This window comes from Myotis brandtii, unplaced genomic scaffold (genome assembly GCF_000412655.1).
Source record: "Myotis brandtii unplaced genomic scaffold, ASM41265v1 scaffold565, whole genome shotgun sequence".
In the NCBI taxonomy this organism is placed as follows: Eukaryota; Metazoa; Chordata; class Mammalia; order Chiroptera; family Vespertilionidae; genus Myotis; species Myotis brandtii.
In genome coordinates, this window is record NW_005370105.1 from 1,681,794 (window position 1) to 1,700,928 (window position 19,135).

General features: G+C 48.5%; 1 protein-coding gene across 1 annotated transcript; it reads left to right on the plus strand.

Moving 5' to 3' along the window:
* Nucleotides 1-2,468: 2,468 nt before the first annotated feature.
* On the plus strand, nt 2,469-19,071 carry DBT (dihydrolipoamide branched chain transacylase E2). The gene is made up of 11 exons (XM_005878546.2): nt 2,469-2,562; nt 3,844-3,967; nt 7,221-7,296; nt 8,602-8,783; nt 10,237-10,358; nt 12,003-12,219; nt 12,887-13,053; nt 14,704-14,782; nt 15,990-16,180; nt 16,292-16,363; nt 18,232-19,071. Exons 1-11 carry the CDS (start codon nt 2,512-2,514, stop codon nt 18,397-18,399), a joined length of 1,449 nt encoding a protein of 482 aa, XP_005878608.1. The 5' UTR covers nt 2,469-2,511; the 3' UTR covers nt 18,400-19,071.
* The last annotated feature ends 64 nt before the right edge of the window (nt 19,072-19,135 follow it).

Consider the following 19,135-nt stretch of genomic DNA (forward strand, 5'->3'; position numbering starts at 1 on the left):
CCCGGCCGGGCCTGCACGCACCGACCTCCCGGGTGCCTCGTCCGCAGCCTGTCCCTTGAAATGCGTGTGCCCTGGTGCCGAGTACTATTACTGCTTTTCCTCTCGCGAGACGCGCGCACACTAGTGCGGCCACTTTTGAAAATAGTCTGGCAGTTCCTCATCGTGGTTAAAATTAAAGATATATAATAGAACCCATGTCTCAACAAGTGCATTTTCAGGTATAAACTCTTACCTTATTAATCACATGCCATTGGCTAACCACTAGCACCTGTGTCACCTCGAGCTTGTTAGACGTGCAGACTCTGGGGTCCTGCCCTGGGAGCTGCATGTTAATAAGACCCGAGTTGATATGAATGTGCAGTGCAGGCTAGAAGCCACCGCCCTGGAGAAACTTTTGCAGGAGGAGGATCAAGAATGTTCCTGCCCTGGCCGGCTTGGCTCAGTGGATAGAGCGTCTGCCTGCGGACTGAAGGGTCCCAGGTTTGATTTTGGCCAAGGGTACATACCTGGGTTGTGGGCTCGATCCCCAGTGGGGGGTGTGCAGCAATCAATGATTCTTTCTCATCATTGATGTTTCTATCTCTCTCTCCTTCTCCCTTCCTTTCTGAACTCAATAAAGAATTTTTTTTTTTTAAAGAATGTTCCTAGTGTGGACATTCCCAGGCATGGAAAGGTCCCCAGCAGGTGGCAGGTGCGGGTTCAGTCCCTGGTCAGGGCGCATGCCCAGGTTGCAGGGCTGGCTCCCCAGGAGGGGGCGCACAGGAGGCAGCCAATCGATGTTGCTCACATCTACCCACATTTCTCTCTCCCTCTCTCTAAAATAAAAAAAAAAAGTTTGAAAAAATTTGATGTTCGTGCAGGTTAGAGCACAAATCAGTACTTCAGTCATTGTTAAGGATGAATACTACTCCACGATATGGATGTACCACATTTTATTTATCCATTCACTTGTTGAAGGAAATTGGGGGTGTTTCCAGTTTTGGGCTATTAAGAACAATGCTGTTACAATCATTGTTGTACTAGCCTTTGTGTAGACATATGTTTTCCTTTCTCTTGGGTAGACACCTAGGAGTGGAATTGCTGGGACATGGTCATATTTATTAGTTAAAAAAAAGAGAAGAAATTAATTTTTTGTCTCTCTTTGAGTGAAAGGATTAACTAGTGAGTAGGTGGCATGTCTCTTGCTTTTGGAAAGAAAGGTAAGAAAACATAATACTGAATTTGGAAGCAGTAAGCCATTGAGGTAAAAGAGGATAAAAGAAAGGAAATAAACTAGATGTTTTATTGGGAGAAGTTAGAGATAAAGGGACATTAAGAGGAAGAGATGGTATAGGGACCCTAGAGAAAAAATAATTCACTTCAAAGTGTTTTTATGTAACACTTGCATGTAGTATTATCAAATATATTAACAGTGCTTATAAAGTGTTTTGTTAGATTTTCCTTTAAAGATAATGACTTTGATTTATTGCTCACAGTAGTCCGTGTGTGTGCATGCGTGCATGTGTGTGTGTATAGGTGTGTGTGAGAGAGAGAGAGGGAAATACACTGAAAGGTAAATAAGGCAAAAAAAGAAGGGCGAGTTTAGATAATATTAGACATTGAATTTGTGTAATACCTGAGATTTTGTTTCACAGCCACTCATCTTCAAAATTGGGGACTTATAATGTCCTCTTTGTTCCAGTTTTTTTTTCCCTCTCTGTATTTCTTTGGACATCTGTGCAGATTTTCATTCCCGAAAAGAGGCAAAAACAGACAAATGTCACCCTGGAAACTTGACTATGCAAGCTCTGATCTTATCATTCCTGGTTCTAAATTTGAGGCAAATAAATGTGCACCAACGGTCATCTTTGTAGTCCAAGAGGCAAATAAATCCGGTTCATATGTCTGTGACATATATTTCCAGTGCTGAGAAGGGAAGAACATGTTAATAACATGCTTATTTTAGACATCAGGGTAACCTTGTTCATCTTCCATGAAAAAATATTGAACAGCCAGTTCAAATGGTCAGGAATGCTCGCTGGGATAAGAGCTGCCAGTCGTCGGGACATGGTTCCTGGGTCGGAGCCTGGCACCCACCATCCAGGCGGTTGCAATCCCGGCGGAAGACCGGAGCTATTTTCCTGCGCATCCTCAGGGCTGGGTCACACACCTCCCTCCAGGTAAGTGCCTTTCCTTTGTGTTCCCTTAACCCTGCCTCCCCCGCCCCCGCTGCATGGACTACAAAGATGACCGTGGGTGCACACGTCCGACATGGTCCGCGAAATGAAACCCGGCTGCCCTCCTCCCACTGGTTCCCCATCTTCCAGCTTTTCTCCTCCGGGCATCCCCTCCCGCCCCGCCCCCGCAGTGGGCGTTACTCCGGCCACGCCCCCCTCCCTGATTGGCTGTCCGGTGGGCCGCTCCTTCGCTCTCATTGGCCGCTCAGGGGGAGGTGCGTTTCCCGGATCCCAATAGGTGGCCGGGCAGGGGCCACGCCTCCAATCGCAGCGCCGCTGTAGTTTCCGGAGTAAGATGGCCGCAGTGCGCGTGCTGCGGACTTGGAGCCAGAGAGCCGGGCGGCTGGTGAGCGGGCCGGGCGGGCTGAGGTCGGGGAGGAGTGATGTGTCCGCAGTCTTTCGCGGGAGGTGTGTGCGTGTGTCCTCCGAGGGCCGCGCGTACCGGGCACGCGGGATGGAGAGGTGGGGGGACACCCGCAGAGCGAAGGGCACCGAAGGTGGGAGCCGACGGGTCTGGAGACCCACTCCCGCCCCTCACCTGGGCGCGCCCCTAGCGGGACTCGGCGGCCCTTCCGCTCCCTCTGCACCCCGAGGCCCAGCTGGCCTGTCGCTGAGCAGCATCTGGGTGCCGGGCGCTGGGACAGGCACCGGGGATGTACCCATTGAGCATTCAGGGAGCACCCACTGGGTGCCAGACACGACGCGACGACCCCAGCTCTCAAGGGACTCGCAGTCCAGGAAGAGGCCCTCGGAGCAAAGCATCACTGCACGGTCCTTGCCCCCAAGCAGCGGAGACACCTGCTCCAGCCTCATCCCTGGGGCGTGTCCTTGCCTCCCAGGTCTGCACCTGTGTCTTCCCAACCTTGGGCTCCATGCAGCTGCGACCCACCACCATCACCCTGCCGTTCCCCACTGTCACTCGGTGTTTTAGCACTAAGCAGTGAACATCCCGTCATCATAGTGTTTCATCTGGTTTGTATTCAGTTCCTACTCTGCCCCAGAGCTTCCTACAGCGGGCGACCCCTAATCTTACAAAGCCTTTCGAGAACCCGCTACGGACCAGGTCTGGTGCTAGGCATCCAGGATGCAAATATGAATAAGACCGACACCATCCCTGCCCGCACAGAGGTTAATCACAGCCTGTGGTGGAGGACAGACAGACAGACAGACAGAGAGACAGGGATAGTTCGTAGACAAGCAGTTACAGCACAGCGTAAGGCCTGCGATGCATGGACAGGTCCTACAGCTGCAGGAACACCTAGGAACGGTCCCAGGTTCAGACCGGAGTTCCCAGAGGACATTGCATAACCTGAGCTTTGTGAAAGAGAAGTAGGAGGTACCAGGGACAAGCCAGCCAGCCGTCCCCAGCAGCACCTGACCGACGAGGTCCGGGCCTCGCTCCCCTGAGAGCTTCCCCACCCTCAGCTTCCCCGGCACCCGCTCCCCGATCTTCTTCCTGCCACTTGATGTCCGGTGTCTGATTGGGGCCTAGATCATTTCAGGTCGTTTATGCAGTGGTAACGGTCGTTCCACTGTTAGAATGGACGTGAAATTCCCTCTATACTTAGAGAGGGAAGCCGTAAAGATCACATATCAGAGCTTTTCCTTTTGGTCTTCTGGTCGCTAGGTTTGCGTTCGCTACTTTCAGACACGGAGTGATGTTCGTGCTTTGAAACCCAAATATGTGTGTTTCTTCGGCCACCCTTCCTTCAAGGCTAGCCATCCGCACCGACCGCTGAAAACAACTGCTGGTGAGTGTGACCACCATAGCCGCGTGAGAGAACGTTTTGTATCTTACTCAGCACTTTATCTTAAGTGATTGTAGACTTATCAAAGTTTGTTTTCTTTTTCAAGTGGACCTTTTATTCCTAGCCTGGCCCTCCTTGCTCTCCCCACATTTATCCTTTTTTTTAAAAAATTATCTTTGCACCCTACCTCTCCCCCACTCCCCTTTCACACACTTTCCCTTGATACGTGTTGGGAATGGGTTGTCTTGGGCCATCTTCTCTTTATCACCTGGCTCATCTGTGTGCAACAGTCAGCATGGATAGACTGTCTCAGTCCAGGGAAATGTGACTTGATCGTCTGATAGAATCGTTTGTGCCCTTGTACTCCCTGCCGTGTTGGTGGTTGGAGGAGGACTTCATCTGTCCTGGTGGATGGTGGGATGAAACCAGCTGGAGGTGCCCCTAGATACAAAGTTCCCTGCTTTTACCATTTAATTACCCCCCCGCCCCCACGTTTTCTACCCTCTCTGAAGAACTCGAGGCTGTCAGGATTAGATTTGCGAGGACACTAAAACTCTATTTTCTGACGTTCTCTCTAGAAACCTGGTAAAGAACCCTGGACTTGTGTTGTGTCCTTACCTTTTTGCCAGATGTGGGCACCTGGGTCTGTGCTAGCAGTGAAAAGCAGGGGGGTTCCAGGCAGACCCGCCTGAGGACAGTCAGTCCTTCCGTGCCTCTGACACGCCATCTGCCACAACACCCTAAGATATGTGAACCTACTGTCACCATTTGTTTTTTTTAAAGATTTTTCAAAAGTCGGTCTTTGGTGAGAGAGAATAGAGGCCATTGAAGCTCCAGTGCAGGCGGTTATGAGCTCTAGGTTCGTGGCCTACCAGTTGCTGGCTGTGTAACGTCAAGCAGGTGACTTCATGTCACCTGGAAAGTGGGAGTAGTCACAGTATCTGCCCCTTTGTGTTGGTGTGAGAATCAGTTCATGCAACACAGATATTTACTGAGCACCTACTGTGTGCCAGGCACTGCTCTCGGTGCTTGGGATACACTCTCTTCTTTAGTCCCCAGCTTAGTAAGTAGCTAAGCTGGAAGCCTAGAGCCTGATTCCTTTCTCACCTCAAACTGATGACCGTGATCCATTCAGTTTACAGCTTATGTGTTTCTTAAACTTGTCTTCTCCTTTTCAGGCAGCTTCAAACATGTATAAATCTGTTAAGCTCCGTCCTTCAGCTTCTTCACCTGCAGTAGCCTCCTAACCGCCTTCCCTGCCGCCCCTTCCCGTCTCTCCCCGCCACACTCCTGCCGGAGAGAATTGTCTCCTAACATTGTAGACCTAAAGCTACAGGCCTGAGATGGCTGCGGGGACTCCCTGGCAGGAAACCACTGCTGAGTAGCAGCCGTCCTCAGAGCAGCTTGAAGCGACGATGATTTATTATCTGTCAGGATCCTGGGCGTCGGCCCGGCTCACTGATGTGACTGTGTTTGGCTAGAGCCTCACCTGGGCTGGAGGGTCCAGGACGCTCTCCCTCACACGTCTAACGATTAGTGTTGGTTCCCGGCTGGGACATCGCATTGCTCCACCCCTGGCCTCTCATACTCCGCCAGGTTAGGTGGGCTGCCTTCCAAGAGGGACAAGGGAGAGCTGTGAGGGTGAGGTCCTCTGAGGCTTAGGCTCCAGAATTTACACACTTTCGCCCGGCCGGCGTGGCTCAGTGGTTGAGCGTTGAACTAGGAGGTCACGGTTTGATTCCTGGTCAGGGCACACGCCCAGGTTTTGGGCTGCATCCCCAGTAGGGGGCATGCATGAGGCAGCCGGTCCATGATTCTCTCTCATCATTGATTTTTCTATCTCTCTCTCTCCCTCTCCCTTCCTCTCTGAAATCAATAAAAATATATATTTTTTTAAAAAATAATTTACACACTTTCACTTCTGCTATATTCTATAGGTGAAAGCAAGTCACAGGCCAGCGTAGATTTTAGGAACGGTGAAACGGACGAACCCTCACTGGCCCCTGATTACCTGTAGGATAAACTTCAAACACCTCACCTCCGCCTGGCACACAAAGCCCTTTAAAGTCTGGGCTGATTTCTCCCCACAGGACCTGGCCTCAGCCACACAGAACTGTTGGCCATTCGCTAACGATGTTGTCACATTTCCATGCTCTTGCACATGCTGTGGGCTCATCGCGTTCCTTGCATAACCTGGCTTTGCATAGAGGTGTCATTGTGCATTTACTTGTCACGTTTTAGTCACTCAGGTTGGGTCCCGGTCTCCATGGTAACTGTTCTTGAGCACTGACCTCTGTGTGCCTCTATGTCCTCGGGCAAAAAAAGGCTTCAAACTAGAGTTGCTGGCTCAAAGTCGTGGGCCTTTTTTTTAAGGCTTTGGGTACTTAGTACCAAAGTGTTCCCAAAAGGTTCCCGTTTAAATGAGCAGCAGGCCGCGAGAGGGCCCGCTTCCTAGAATGGAAACAGGCTCCTGAGACCTCATATCGAAGACACATTTCTTTACTACTAACTTACCTCCTCATATTTATTAAAGAAAAATGTGCTCCTGAATCAGCTGTTTGTGTATTTTATGAGCAGTTGTACCTATTAGCAGTCTAAAAATAGAGGCACATTCTTAAATCAGTTCAGAGCCATTTGCTAACCAAACATACTGACTTTCTTGGGAATAATTACCATAAAGTTTCATTGGCATCCAAGTGTTATAAAAAGGGGGTAGATCTTTGTAAAAGGGGTAAAAAGTGGAAAGTGGAAGGAAAAGACTCAAATTTAATAAGTTGGCAGAACATAGTTTGGGCAAATAAGAATCTCCCATCGAGTTTTCTGTGTAGGGATCTGCCTGATCTTTAGCCACTAAGAGTGAGAGTATGAAGCCAAAATACAAGGTCAACAGAGACCTGGGAGCAGGCTGTTGGTGGTTATGACAGCTTCATAACGTGAAGCGGGGGTGCGGTGGGGTCTCCCTAATACACGCCATGTTTCACAGTCTGTTTACATCCCCTTGTAACAGAACATGGCTTTGGAAGCTGAGAAGTGGGAGTTCTGTGGCAGTGGCGGTGGGTCGGTGGCATCAATGGACTTATTTAAATGTTTGATGGCTATGAATGATGATGATGCTGTTAAAAATTGAGAAATTTTTATCTGTAAAATGAAATCATTTCTGCCTCTGCTGGAGAATATTTTCTAATTTTAGGTGTAAAAGCATCACCTAACAACACGTGACATGTTTAAGGAGATTACTTCTCATTTGTCTTTGAAGGTCAGCGGGGACAGATTGTTCAGTTCAAACTCTCAGACATCGGAGAAGGCATCAGAGAAGTAACTGTCAAAGAATGGTAAGTTATTGTGAGAAAGGTTTAAGTCCATCTTAAGATAATCAGAGTGAAAATAAGTAGGTTCGATTTAAATGGAGAAAGTTGCTACCACCTCCCAAAGGAGTGGGTGGAACGAGCTGCTGGTGTCAGCATGCTGGTGAGCCAGTTCACACATCACTGCGTCTTGTTCTGGGCAGTGTCTTAAGCATCATTTTCTCCTCTTTTTAAAGACGTTCGCAGCCCACCCCTCGTTTCAGCTAAAAGCAGAGAAGTTCACCTCTAAGGGATGACGTGTGTCGGTGCACTTGCTGCTTTTCCAGGGGGGCGGAATCCCGGGGCCCTCACTGTCTGGGAGGGAAAGCCCCATAGGTGCTCTCACACCTCATGTCCCTGTCACGGGTGGCGTGTTATGTGGACTGAGACCTGGTTAGGACAGGAAGACAAGGCATAAGAATGACTGAACAATAGTGATGTTAGTGAAGAATTAATGCAAAATGTCAGGAATGTGCTAGATACGTCAAGAGTGGTAGTGACAACAATAGTGATGTTAGTGAAGAAAAAATGTCAGGAATGTGCTAGATACGTCAAGAGTGGTATTAGACATAAGCATAACCAATGGACGCAGACACCGGGGGGAAGGGCATGAGTGCGGGGGGTGGGGAGGCAATGGGGGGATAAGGACACATATGTAATAACTTAATAAAGAAAAAATAATAAATTAAAAAATTAAAAAAAAAAGAATGGTATTAAACTCAGAATCACATGCAGTATTTGAGGTTGGTCTCATTCTCCCTGCTCTGTTTGGTAAAGCACACTTAAAACAGTTATGGGATAAAGGGATCGATATAAAAGGACAGGCAACAATAATTCTAGAAGAGAACTCACGCCAAAATTCATGAAATTACAAAGGTTGTGTGCTGGGGACATCAATTTTTCAATCTAATTCTAGAAATAATAGGCACCCCTTAAAGTTTGATACAGGCTAATATAAAACAATGAAAGGAAACACACACACACACACACACACACACACACACACTTAAAATACTTTTTTAGAACCTTACCCAAGGAGTGGGTGAAGCAGAAAACCTGAAAGTTTAATTAAATTTTCAAATTGCAGACCTATGAACGGTTTTAAAAAGTTGGTATTAGAGATAACACCAGAGAGGTTCTGGAAACCATGATGGTCTTTTCTGGAACATTCTTTGGTGCACCACTGGGACTCACTGCTAGCCTGGGTGGATAGGACATAACTCAGCATGGCGTCAGCGGTGCAGGCTGCTCGGCACTTGGTCACACGGCAGGTCTGACAACTGTTTCTTGTAGGTTCGTGAAGGAAGGAGACACCGTGTCTCAGTTCGACAGCATCTGTGAAGTTCAGAGCGACAAAGCTTCTGTTACCATCACCAGTCGTTACGATGGCGTCATTAAGAAACTGTACTATAACCTAGAGGACACGGCCTATGTGGGGAAGCCACTCGTCGACATAGAAACGGAAGCTTTAAAAGGTACTGACGTGCATGTCCCTGTTCGCCAAGTTGATCGCTGCTGTCCATGCGTCTTTGGGTACCAATCAAAAGGGATGTTTACTTTTAACAACTTACAGGAAGTCAGGGAAATAGAAAGGGTCGTTGGTGATGCGTGATTATCTTTTGACCAGTGGCCATGGTAACTACATGGACAGTAAGAGTGACCTGGTGGCCAGGCTTCTGGAAACCATAGTGGTCACAGAAGCAACAATGAAAGATCCAGGACACTGGTCACTGCTAACAGAAGGTGTAGTGTGCACAGTGGGATGGCTCTGTGCCGCGGATACGGAACCGAACAGCACTCGTGCTGATGGCTGTGAAAGCCAGGCTTCCTGGAGAGGAGACACAGGAGAGAAAAGGAGGAAAAGCCGGAGGAGCAGTGCGGAGACCCGCATGCGAAGAAGCAGCGGCCGGGGGTCTCACCATCAGTGCACTGACAGGGATTCCAGATGAGAGCGCTCCAGGGAAACGGGCACCGGGCTGGTGCCGTGGGGCGCACAGCTGGCTGCCCTCCCCGAAGCCCAGGGCTCTGTCATCCCGGAAACAGCGCTGTATCCGAGGCTGGCGGGGACCTGTCTGTGAGGCAGCCCTCGCCCGCAACCTGGAGGAAGCGCTGGGGTTCAGACAGGTCCGCAGTGAGAGGCAGAAGTCCCGTGGGTGCCTGAGACACAGAGGCCCTGCGGGCTGTGCAAGAGTGTAATACCAATGCAGTCACTTCGTCATCTGTCAGGTTTCACACTTAGATTTCTTATCCTTACACGTGAGTAATTCTGTTGAACCGATGTAGGAACTAAACCCAACCCAACGGCAGTGACAGCCCAGTTTAGACCTGGGATGTCCTGAGTCTTTATGCACCGTGACCAGCTCCCTCTAAAAGCTGGGAGGTAGCTTATTGAAGACTTTCGTCATTTATTTAGTTTCTGTTATCAAAGCAGGACGCTGCATTAGAGAAAGTTATGAGATAAGAAAACCAAAAATAAGAAAATGAAAACATGCTCTCGCTACTCAGAAATCACCACTCTTCACACATCAGTGTTCAAAGCAGAGGAACATTTAAATGCTGTGTCATCTTGGGGAAGCATTTAGGCTGGTCCCAGACTTTACATGATCCTTCCGTGTAATTTACCTCCCACCTGATCCTTATTTCACGCGACTTATAGAAGAAATTTATTAGAAAAGTGTTTAAAATACAACATTTTTTAAAATTTATGGAAGAAGCTCTCATTTTTTAACTGGTAGCTGGCTACGTGATTTCAACAGAAATGAAGTGAATACCAGGTACAAAGCCATGAAACACCACCGGATACCAGTACCCCCACCTCTCCTGTTTGTTTTCCTTTCTGAAGTAGCCCGACTATTACGCCTTTTGTCTATCATGTAGAATCTTTGTATATATTCTCAGCTGAAGAGTAAACATGTACCTTGTTACCAGATTCCGAGGAGGATGTGGTGGAAACGCCCGCCGTGTCCCATGACGAGCACACTCACCAGGAGATAAAAGGCCACAAGACGCTGGCCACCCCGGCGGTGCGCCGCCTGGCCATGGAGAACAACGTACGTTTTCTTAACGCGTAAGCGTGAGACACAGAGAGAGCGTGTGCTTGCATCTGAGAACTAGCCTGCTGTCCAGATGAGATGGCTCCAGTTGGGGTGGGAGAAAACATGGGAATGTCTGTTACCGAAAAGTGGTAGTTGCGTCAAGGCACTCGTGAGAAATGAGAAAACCATTGGGAACTCATTACTTCTCCTGATTGAGGAGTGTGCTTTTACTGTGCTTTCTTAGAGCTGATAACATCAGGGCCACCATTGATGCAGCTCTTGTAAATACTCGTGTCTTAGGTCAGGTGCCCTAGGAGCACAGATTGAGACAAGGATTGGGGACGTGATGATTGATTGATTGATTGATTGAAAGAGTGAGCACCTTTACTGGGCATGAGCATAGGGGAGGGAAGAGGCGGGCAGTGGGCCAGGCAAGGATGGGTCTCTAGGATGTGCCCTGATCCCGGGGAGGTGGGGAGAACCCCAGAACTGAGTCAAGGAGGCTGGCCTTTGGAATTCCTCTCATCAGCCTGTCCTTGGTGCCTAACCTCCCGGGAAGGTGGCTCCCGGGGCGGGCAATGAGAATTTACATGGTGTTTCATTTAATCTTCACAGCTCTGTGAGATAAGATAGGAGGAGGTCAGGAAACCGGCCCAAGGTCACAGAGCGGTGGTGGAGCCAGGATTCTGAAGTCCGTCTCCCGGGCTCCACTGACTGCTTTCCTCATAGGAGACCTGAGCCAGACACTGCACGCTGACCCCCACTGTAGCCCCGGAGGGGGTTCGGACGGTCCCCATTTCGCAGATGTGGGAGGGCAGAGTTGATGAAGTTGCCTGAAATCGAGGAGGGAGCCGAACTGGGGACTTGGACCCAGATCTGCCTCCTTCCAGGGCCCGAGCTCTTCCCAGTGTGCCCACGGGCAGGTGTTTTGTTGGTTGGTTTTTGAGAGCAGTAACTAAGTTCCAGTGGGAAAAACAAATGTGTACTTTTTGGAAGTAGAAGAGTCACTGAAGTGTTCACATCCCTTCGGCAGTTATCCGACGATTGTTCCAGAAGCTAGCCCGAGGAAGAATCCGGGGCGTATTCCTTCACGTACTTTATAGCCAAAATTAGCAAGTGCATGTGTTCAAATCAGGGAGATGCCTACATAAGTTACGGTATAGACTAGAGCCTTCATGGCCATTTATTCGCCATTAAATGCATTCAAATATGAAGACCATTTAGCTAACAGAACATAGAGATAATCATGGAACACTAGATCATTAAGAGCATCAGGTGACCTCAGTTCTCTGTAGTTTCTAAAAATAGAAAAAATCAGTTAAGAATCATGCAAGAAATTTAAGAAGAGTTGATTGTTTAAAAATGTAAGTTTTCATACATAGGTATGGATTATCTACAGCGTAAATACCGCATGGTTACCACGTGGACAAATACACAGCATGTGCACAAGTAACGTGATGACTTAGGAGGGAGCTGTTCTTATCGCGCTCTGTTAAGATAATGAAAATGTTACTTCCTTATACTAACCTATTGGGCAGAGGTACTTTTTTTTTTTTTTTTTTTACCTACAATGCATTAAGTTCCACTTAGCGACCTTCATGATGGATTTATTTATTTTCAGGTAGTTCTATTTTTCACATTAAGTGTATCCTTTTTTAGATTAAGCTGAGTGAAGTTGTTGGCTCAGGAAAAGATGGCAGAATACTCAAAGAAGATATTCTCAACTTTTTGGAGAAGCAGACAGGAGCTATATTACCTCCTTCACCAAAAGCCGAAATTATGCCACCTCCACCGAAACCAAAAGACAAACCTCTTCCTACCCCAGTAGCAAAACCTGTGATATTCACAGGCCAGGACAGAACAGAGCCCATAACAGGTAACAGTAACGGTACTGCCGGTAACAGTGTAATCTACTGGGGAGCAGCTGCCTCCTTAGGTCCATGCATATAATAGGGTATTTTGATTTTTTTTTAATTTTCTTTATTTATTTTAAATAACATGGTGTTTGTAATTCTTACTGCAGGGAAAGTTCAAGTTCAGCATACAATTTATTTTTAATGATGAAATAACAGTTTTCCCAATTTATACTGTTAATTTCTGAAGAGTAAGTAACGTGTTAGCCAGTTTCTTGGAATGTGAATGTGTAAACGAATAACTGTTCAGTTTGAAGTCTCCAGATATTTTAAATATTCATTATTTTTTGTTAGCTCTCAAAGTAATTCCGTCTGACTTGTTGTTTATGAACACGTAGGATGATAACTTCCTGAAGAGGGATATTGCAGGAAAGCCGCTGGTGGGTCCTGGCCTGCAGCCTATAGAGTTATCTGCACACACAGCCTTGAAAGCGGCCACCTGTTGGGTTATTGAACTTGGCACCGGGGGTTGTGCGGCATTCAGGGCTTCAGCACTGAAACTCGTGGCTTTCGAGCTCCATAATGGTGTGGGGAGGAATGTAATTGGTAGTAAACAACATTAACCTTCTATTTTAGGTTAAAAGGAGAAGGATTAAAGGGTTTAACAATTGAAAATATACTGTTTTCCAGGCTTTCGGAAAGCGATGGTCAAGACCATGACCGCAGCCCTGAAGATCCCGCACTTCGGGTACTGTGACGAGGTCGACCTCACCGAGCTGGTGAAGCTGCGAGAAGAGTTGAAACCCGTTGCTTCTGCTCGTGGAATTAAACTCTCCTTTATGCCCTTCTTCATGAAGGTGAGGTTCCATTCATTGCCAGCAAGGGTGGAGTAGGGCATTTAAATGCTCTTTTCCAAATACTGAACGTGTTAACTGTGGGTTTGAATAAAAATACTACTTCTCACCAGATCACCTAGAAGAACGTGCCCTATTGTCACCCACTTGCCTCTTGGAGCTGGTGCGGCTGGTCCTGTCAGTGGGTGAAGCCTTTGTTCTGTAAGGACCGCTCCAGCGAAGCTCTGTTTAAACAAAAGGGAGACTTGGTATTGATCTTGCGTATCACTGACATATACTTACTTCCATTTTTTTTAAAAAAAATCTGTTTTTATTGATTTTAGAGAGAGGAAGGGAGAGAGAGAGAAACACCGATGAGAGGACCATCGATCTGCTGCCTCCTGCACGCCCCCTGCCAGGGATCGAGCCCACAACCCGGGCATATGCCCCCACCGGGAATGGAACCGCCAACCTTTGGACACATGGGATGATACTCAACCAGCTGAGCCACACCGACCAGGGCTTACTTCCATTTATTCAGCAAACTTACGTTGAGGCTCCTGAGAATCGTTTCTAATACTGGGCCTTGGGACCAGTATAAAATGGAATAAGACCATCCACTAACCTTGAGCAGCTCACAGTCTAGCTCACATGAACCACCACTCACAAAGTTGTTACATGTGCCAGACCCCGTGCCAAGCACGCTGCACACGGGAGCTCTCTTAATTCTCAGAATGACCCTGACATCCCCCACGTCCCATTTAAGGAAATGGGGGCCCAGAGAAGCGAGACCCTAAATTTCCGGTTCTGGTCTGTTTTACTCAAAATGCATACGGTTATCGCTAACTGCAGTGTGGCTTCCACCAGCCTTTCCCCACACTGCACCGAGGCTGAGCTCCCATAAATCAAACTCTTATCACTCCCCAGTTCTTTCCACGGGCTCCCCTTCATCGCATCAAGATCGTTTCTAAACCTCCGAGTACAGCATTCAGATGCGACCATGGGGCGCTGCTGCCCTCTCCAGTCCGAGCTCTCAGTCGCTCCCTCTGTTCCGTCAGACTGAGCCACCATCCACCGCCGTGTGCCCTCCCACCTTAGTCAGATACTTGCATCCTGAGTATAGCCTCCTCCATGTACCTTCTGTGGCTGTTACAATTTGAGTTCAACCCGGGAAGTCGTTAGCACTGTCCTTGTCACACAGGGACAGCTTCCTGCCTGGGGACCACAGGTTTGCCTCTCACGGGAACTCTACTCAGAGTGAGGAAATCCCTTAGAATTGAGGCATTTTCCCTGGGACTTGGCCAGCCCGTGTGTGGGGTGGGGCAAAAGCAGGATTGCAGTTGTGAGTACTCAAAACACAGTTTACTGTTTATTATTTATTAATTATTGTATTATCTCCATACAAACCACTGTAAACCTACTTTTGTCCCACCCTGTAGTTGTTTTGAAAAACCTTTTTAAATTAAAAAAAAAATTTTTGTGGGGAGAAAATCTTGATGTTTACAAAACTACAGGCTGCTTTCTCTTTTATTCTGAAGCCACCAGGGTGACCCTGTTCCACCTTGCTGGGCAGTCACCTGCCCGACGATGTGGGCTTGCAGTGGAACGTGGCATAAGCAGCCCCCCCAGCCCCCGTCCCGAGTTCCGAGTGCTAACCTCGCTCTGTGTTGCCAGGCCGCCTCCCTGGGATTGCTGCAGTTCCCCATCCTCAATGCCTCGGTGGACGAGAGCTGCCAGAAGGTCACCTACAAGGTTGGCTGTGTGTGTGAGAATGTGCTTGGCCTACACAGAACGCGGTGCAGGTGTGCTTGTCAGTGAGCGGCGTCTGGGTCCCGCAAACGTGATGCGTTTTAGACTAGAACCACAGGTAGGGAGGAAGCAGTAAGCTGAGTCTCACTGGTGGTGGTTGTGGCGGGTTTGCTGGTTAATAATGATACTGTGCAGCTATGCATTCTTCAGCCCTTGTGGTTGAGGCAATGGGTCATACTACCCATCCCATCACCCCTTCCCTCAGAAAGAATAACCTCTCTCAAAACAGAATTCCTGCGATTCTTAAAACAAGGGTGATTTAAATGAGAGAAGTGAGGAAAGTTTGAATTCCGTTTGAGTGAACTCTTCTGTTTGGAGTGAAAGTTGATTAAGACAACTCTTGGGGACGATAATTCTTACCTGTGTGTCTCACTAGAAATGTACGAGCAGGAAGTGACTTGGATATTCTGAGGGTTGTATCTAAAGTCTTCCCAGGCAATCAATACCATTTCCTGACTGGGGAGAGGCTGGTTACAAAGAGTTCAGACAAGGAAATGATGTTTGTCTCCGATCCCAGGATCCTAGGGCAACTCAACTGTTCATGTTGAGATGTGCGTCCTTCCAGGATTTTATTTTTACATACATTACACACACACACACACACACACACACACACACACACACACGGAATTACGCATACTGCTTAATATTGCTTAATTAACTTTTGAACTTTATAAAAACTCTTTTTCTTTTTCATTTAATATATTATGGACATCATTACCTGTCAGTAAATACTCTATTACCATTTATTTAGCCACTGACCTGTTGTAAACATTGTGGTTGTTTTCAGTGTCTCAAATTTACAGACAATCTGAACTCAGCATCCCTGTGTGTCTCTACATGCTTCTGTCTTTATCTCTGTAACAGATTTGTATAACTGTTGGTACGTATTGTTGTTAAATGTTCGCCAGAAAGCCCGTGTCAGCTTACATTTCCACTAACAATGTATATTCTTACTGACAAAAAGAGTTCCTTTTTCAAAAAATGTCTTGAAATCCTTTAAAAATCATTTCTTTGAAGCCATCCTATTCTGGGGAAGCAATGTTTGGCAGCTGTTATAGGGCAGTGGAGGTGGTCCTCTCCTGCTAGCTACGAGAAGGCTACTGTAGTAGTGTTATTGTTATTGTTATTGTTATTGTTATTGTTTTGTACGTCTCACAACATCGGGGTGGCCATGGACACGGAGCAGGGGCTGATCGTCCCGAACGTGAAGAACGTCCAGGCGCGCTCCGTGGTGGACATCGCGGCGGAGCTGAACCGCCTCCAGAAGCTGGGCTCCACGGGGCAGCTCAGCACCGCCGACCTCACGGGGGGCACCTTCACTCTCTCCAACATCGGCTCCGTGAGTCCCGCGCACACGCACCAGCCCGACTCAAAAAAAATTTTTTTAAATGTCACGGGCCACTTGCTCCTCGCAGGCCTAACGTTTCCACTGTCTTTGCTTGTTTTTCAGATCGGCGGCACCTACGCCAAAGCAGTGATCCTGCCGCCCGAAGTCGCCATTGGGGCTCTTGGATCAATTAAGGTGTGTTTGTGAAATAACCGAAACAGTTTAAGCAAGTCGGGAGAGTGAGCACAAACAAGAGTAATCTTTTTATTATTATTATTATTATTATTGATTCCAGAGAGGAAGGGAAAGGGAGAGAGAGAGAGAAGCATCAATGATGAGAATCATTGATCAGCTGCCTCCTGCACGCCCCCCACTGGGGATCAAGCCCACAATCCAGGCATGTGCCCTTAACGGGAATCGAACCTGGGACCCTTCAGTCCGCAGGCCGACGCTCTATCCACTGAGCCACACCAGCCAGGACAAGAGTAACCATTTCTGAGGTTTCCCTCACTTTGCAGGGTTGAGTGCAATGCTCGGCGGGGTGAGCAGTTGTTTCTTCCTGATGCCCCGGCCAGCGATCCCAGCGGCCTCTGTAGGGAGGGTGGTGACCTGACTGTGCCCCTGCGAGTCCTCCCCTATGGGTCCGCCCCTGTGGGTCCCCCGCTGTGGGTCCACCTGGGGTCCGCCCCTTTGGGCCCCCCGCTGTGGATCCGCCTGGGGTCCGCCCTGAGGGTCCCACAGCTCCCACTGCGAGTCTTTATGGAGAATCACAGATAAGCCATCTGCTTCTCCCACAGTGCCTTGCTTCAGAATGCCAAGGTGTAAGGGTTTCAAGGGTTGTTAACCTGGTTACAAGTGAGTCATGGGGGTTTTTCCTTTTTTTTTAAAATGTCCAAGCTCACCCCATACCAACTGAATCAGAATTTGGGGGCTGGGCATCCCTATTAACTCGGGGTCCAGAACCCCCAGAGGTAAAACTCTAAGGTCCTGGATGGCATTTGTGTGCCACCATTATTGCGTGTTATTATCACATCAACCTCAGTGTTGATCTTTAGGATTTCAAAAGTACCTTTCTGCTTTTTTTATTTCATTTTTTAAGTCATTCGCTTTTAAATAGCCATCAGTGGGCTAGAAATTTGGGGAAAATATAGGTCCTTTACCAAAGACAGACTGAGAACAGTGGCTCTGAACAGCGTGCTCCATACACGACCTCTTCCACCTTCACGTGCCCAGCCCCGCGGCCACCCTGCCCCCCTGCTGGCCTCCCGCCCTCCTCCCTCCTCCCGCAGTCTCTGTCTCAGCATCCACATGGCGGGGTCCCCACTGCTGGTGAGGAGGCCCGCGTGGCGAGGCTCCCCCTGCCCACCCCGTCCAAAAAGATGCCCCTCCCCTCTGCTCTCTACACGCTGTCCCCCTGCCAACTGCTCCGCTTTTTCTTCTGCGCTTTTCACAGTCTGACCCTCTGTATATATATTTTTTTAATATATTTTATTGGTTTTTTTACAGAGAGGAAGGGAGAGAGATAGAGAGTTAGAAACATCGATCAGCTGCCTCCTGCACACCTCCCACCGGGGATGTGCCCACAGCCCAGGTACATGCCCTTGACCGGAATCGAACCTGGGACCTTTCAGTTCGCAGGCCAACGCTCTATCCACTGAGCCAAACCGGTTTCGGCTGACCCTCTGTATATTTTACTTGTTTGTCCTGTCTGTCTCTCCCCATTAAAATGCTCACTCCACGAGGGAAGGGTTACTTGTTCTGTTCACTGCTCCATCCCCAGAGTCTAGAAGGGGCCTGGTACGTAGTAGATGCTCAGTAAACGCGGGTTCGGTAGCTGAAATCTGAGATGAAAGTCACTGTGGGTATGGAAGTCCCGGGACCAGCTGCCATCGAGGAGCTGAGACTGGAGGCTCGTCCTCAGGGAGAGGCCAGCAGGATGGCGTTTTCAGAGCCCTGGGAGGCCTCCCTGCTCCGCGAGGAGGGGCGTGTGCAGTCTCTCTGGTCTCCTGCTCCAGCTCCTGCTCTGCGCAGTGAAGGCTGACGCCCTCTTTCTGCGTTTCCAGGCCCTTCCTCGGTTCAACCAGAAGGGAGACGTGTATAAGGCGCAGATCATGAACGTGAGCTGGTCGGCCGATCACAGAGTCATCGACGGGGCCACCATGTCGCGCTTCTCCAACCTGTGGAAGTCCTACTTGGAAAACCCAGCGTCCATGCTGCTGGACCTGAAGTGAAGACCGGACGTCCCCAGCTGTTGGAGCTTCCAAAGAGAATAGAGCCTCGCTGTGCCGCGCCCCCCGACAGTCCGCGTCGTGCCCGTTGTGTTGGATGATTAAATTCTGAGGCGCCACGCTTACCCCTGCTCCGATACCCTCTCCTGCAAGCGAGGAACAGTGGGCTGGTTCTTCCGCGGCTGTAGTCACATTGTATAGGTCATGGTGTTAGTTCTTAATGGTGCTGAGGCCGCTGTGTCAATGGATTGAAACTGCCAAGAACACAATTCGTGTCCCTAGAAGACAGGTAGCCATAGATAGTATCTGCCCTATTCCTTCTCTTCTCTTAAACTGACTCAGTGAAACTTTTTGATTACACTAAGTAGGGAAAAGGACTGTGTACAAAAATACCTTCCATTCCCCACAGGAATGCAATTGCTGTATAAACTAAGTGCAATTATACTTTGGATCTAAGATACCCAGGGGTATGTTACTGTGCAAAGGTCATCGTCGTCAATGCCTTATTTATGTAAATTAGTATCTTTTAAAGGGGGAGATTGTAAGTGGATCTTAATACCCAGTTACATTTTATAACCAGTGAAGAGAGAGAGCCATCCAATTGGTGTGGCTCAGTGGTTGAGTGTCGACCTATGAACCAGAAGGTCATGGTTCAACCCCAGGCAGGATACATGCCCAGGTTGCAGTCCCAGTGTAGGGCGTACAGGAGGCAGCCGATTGATGATTCTCTCTCATCATT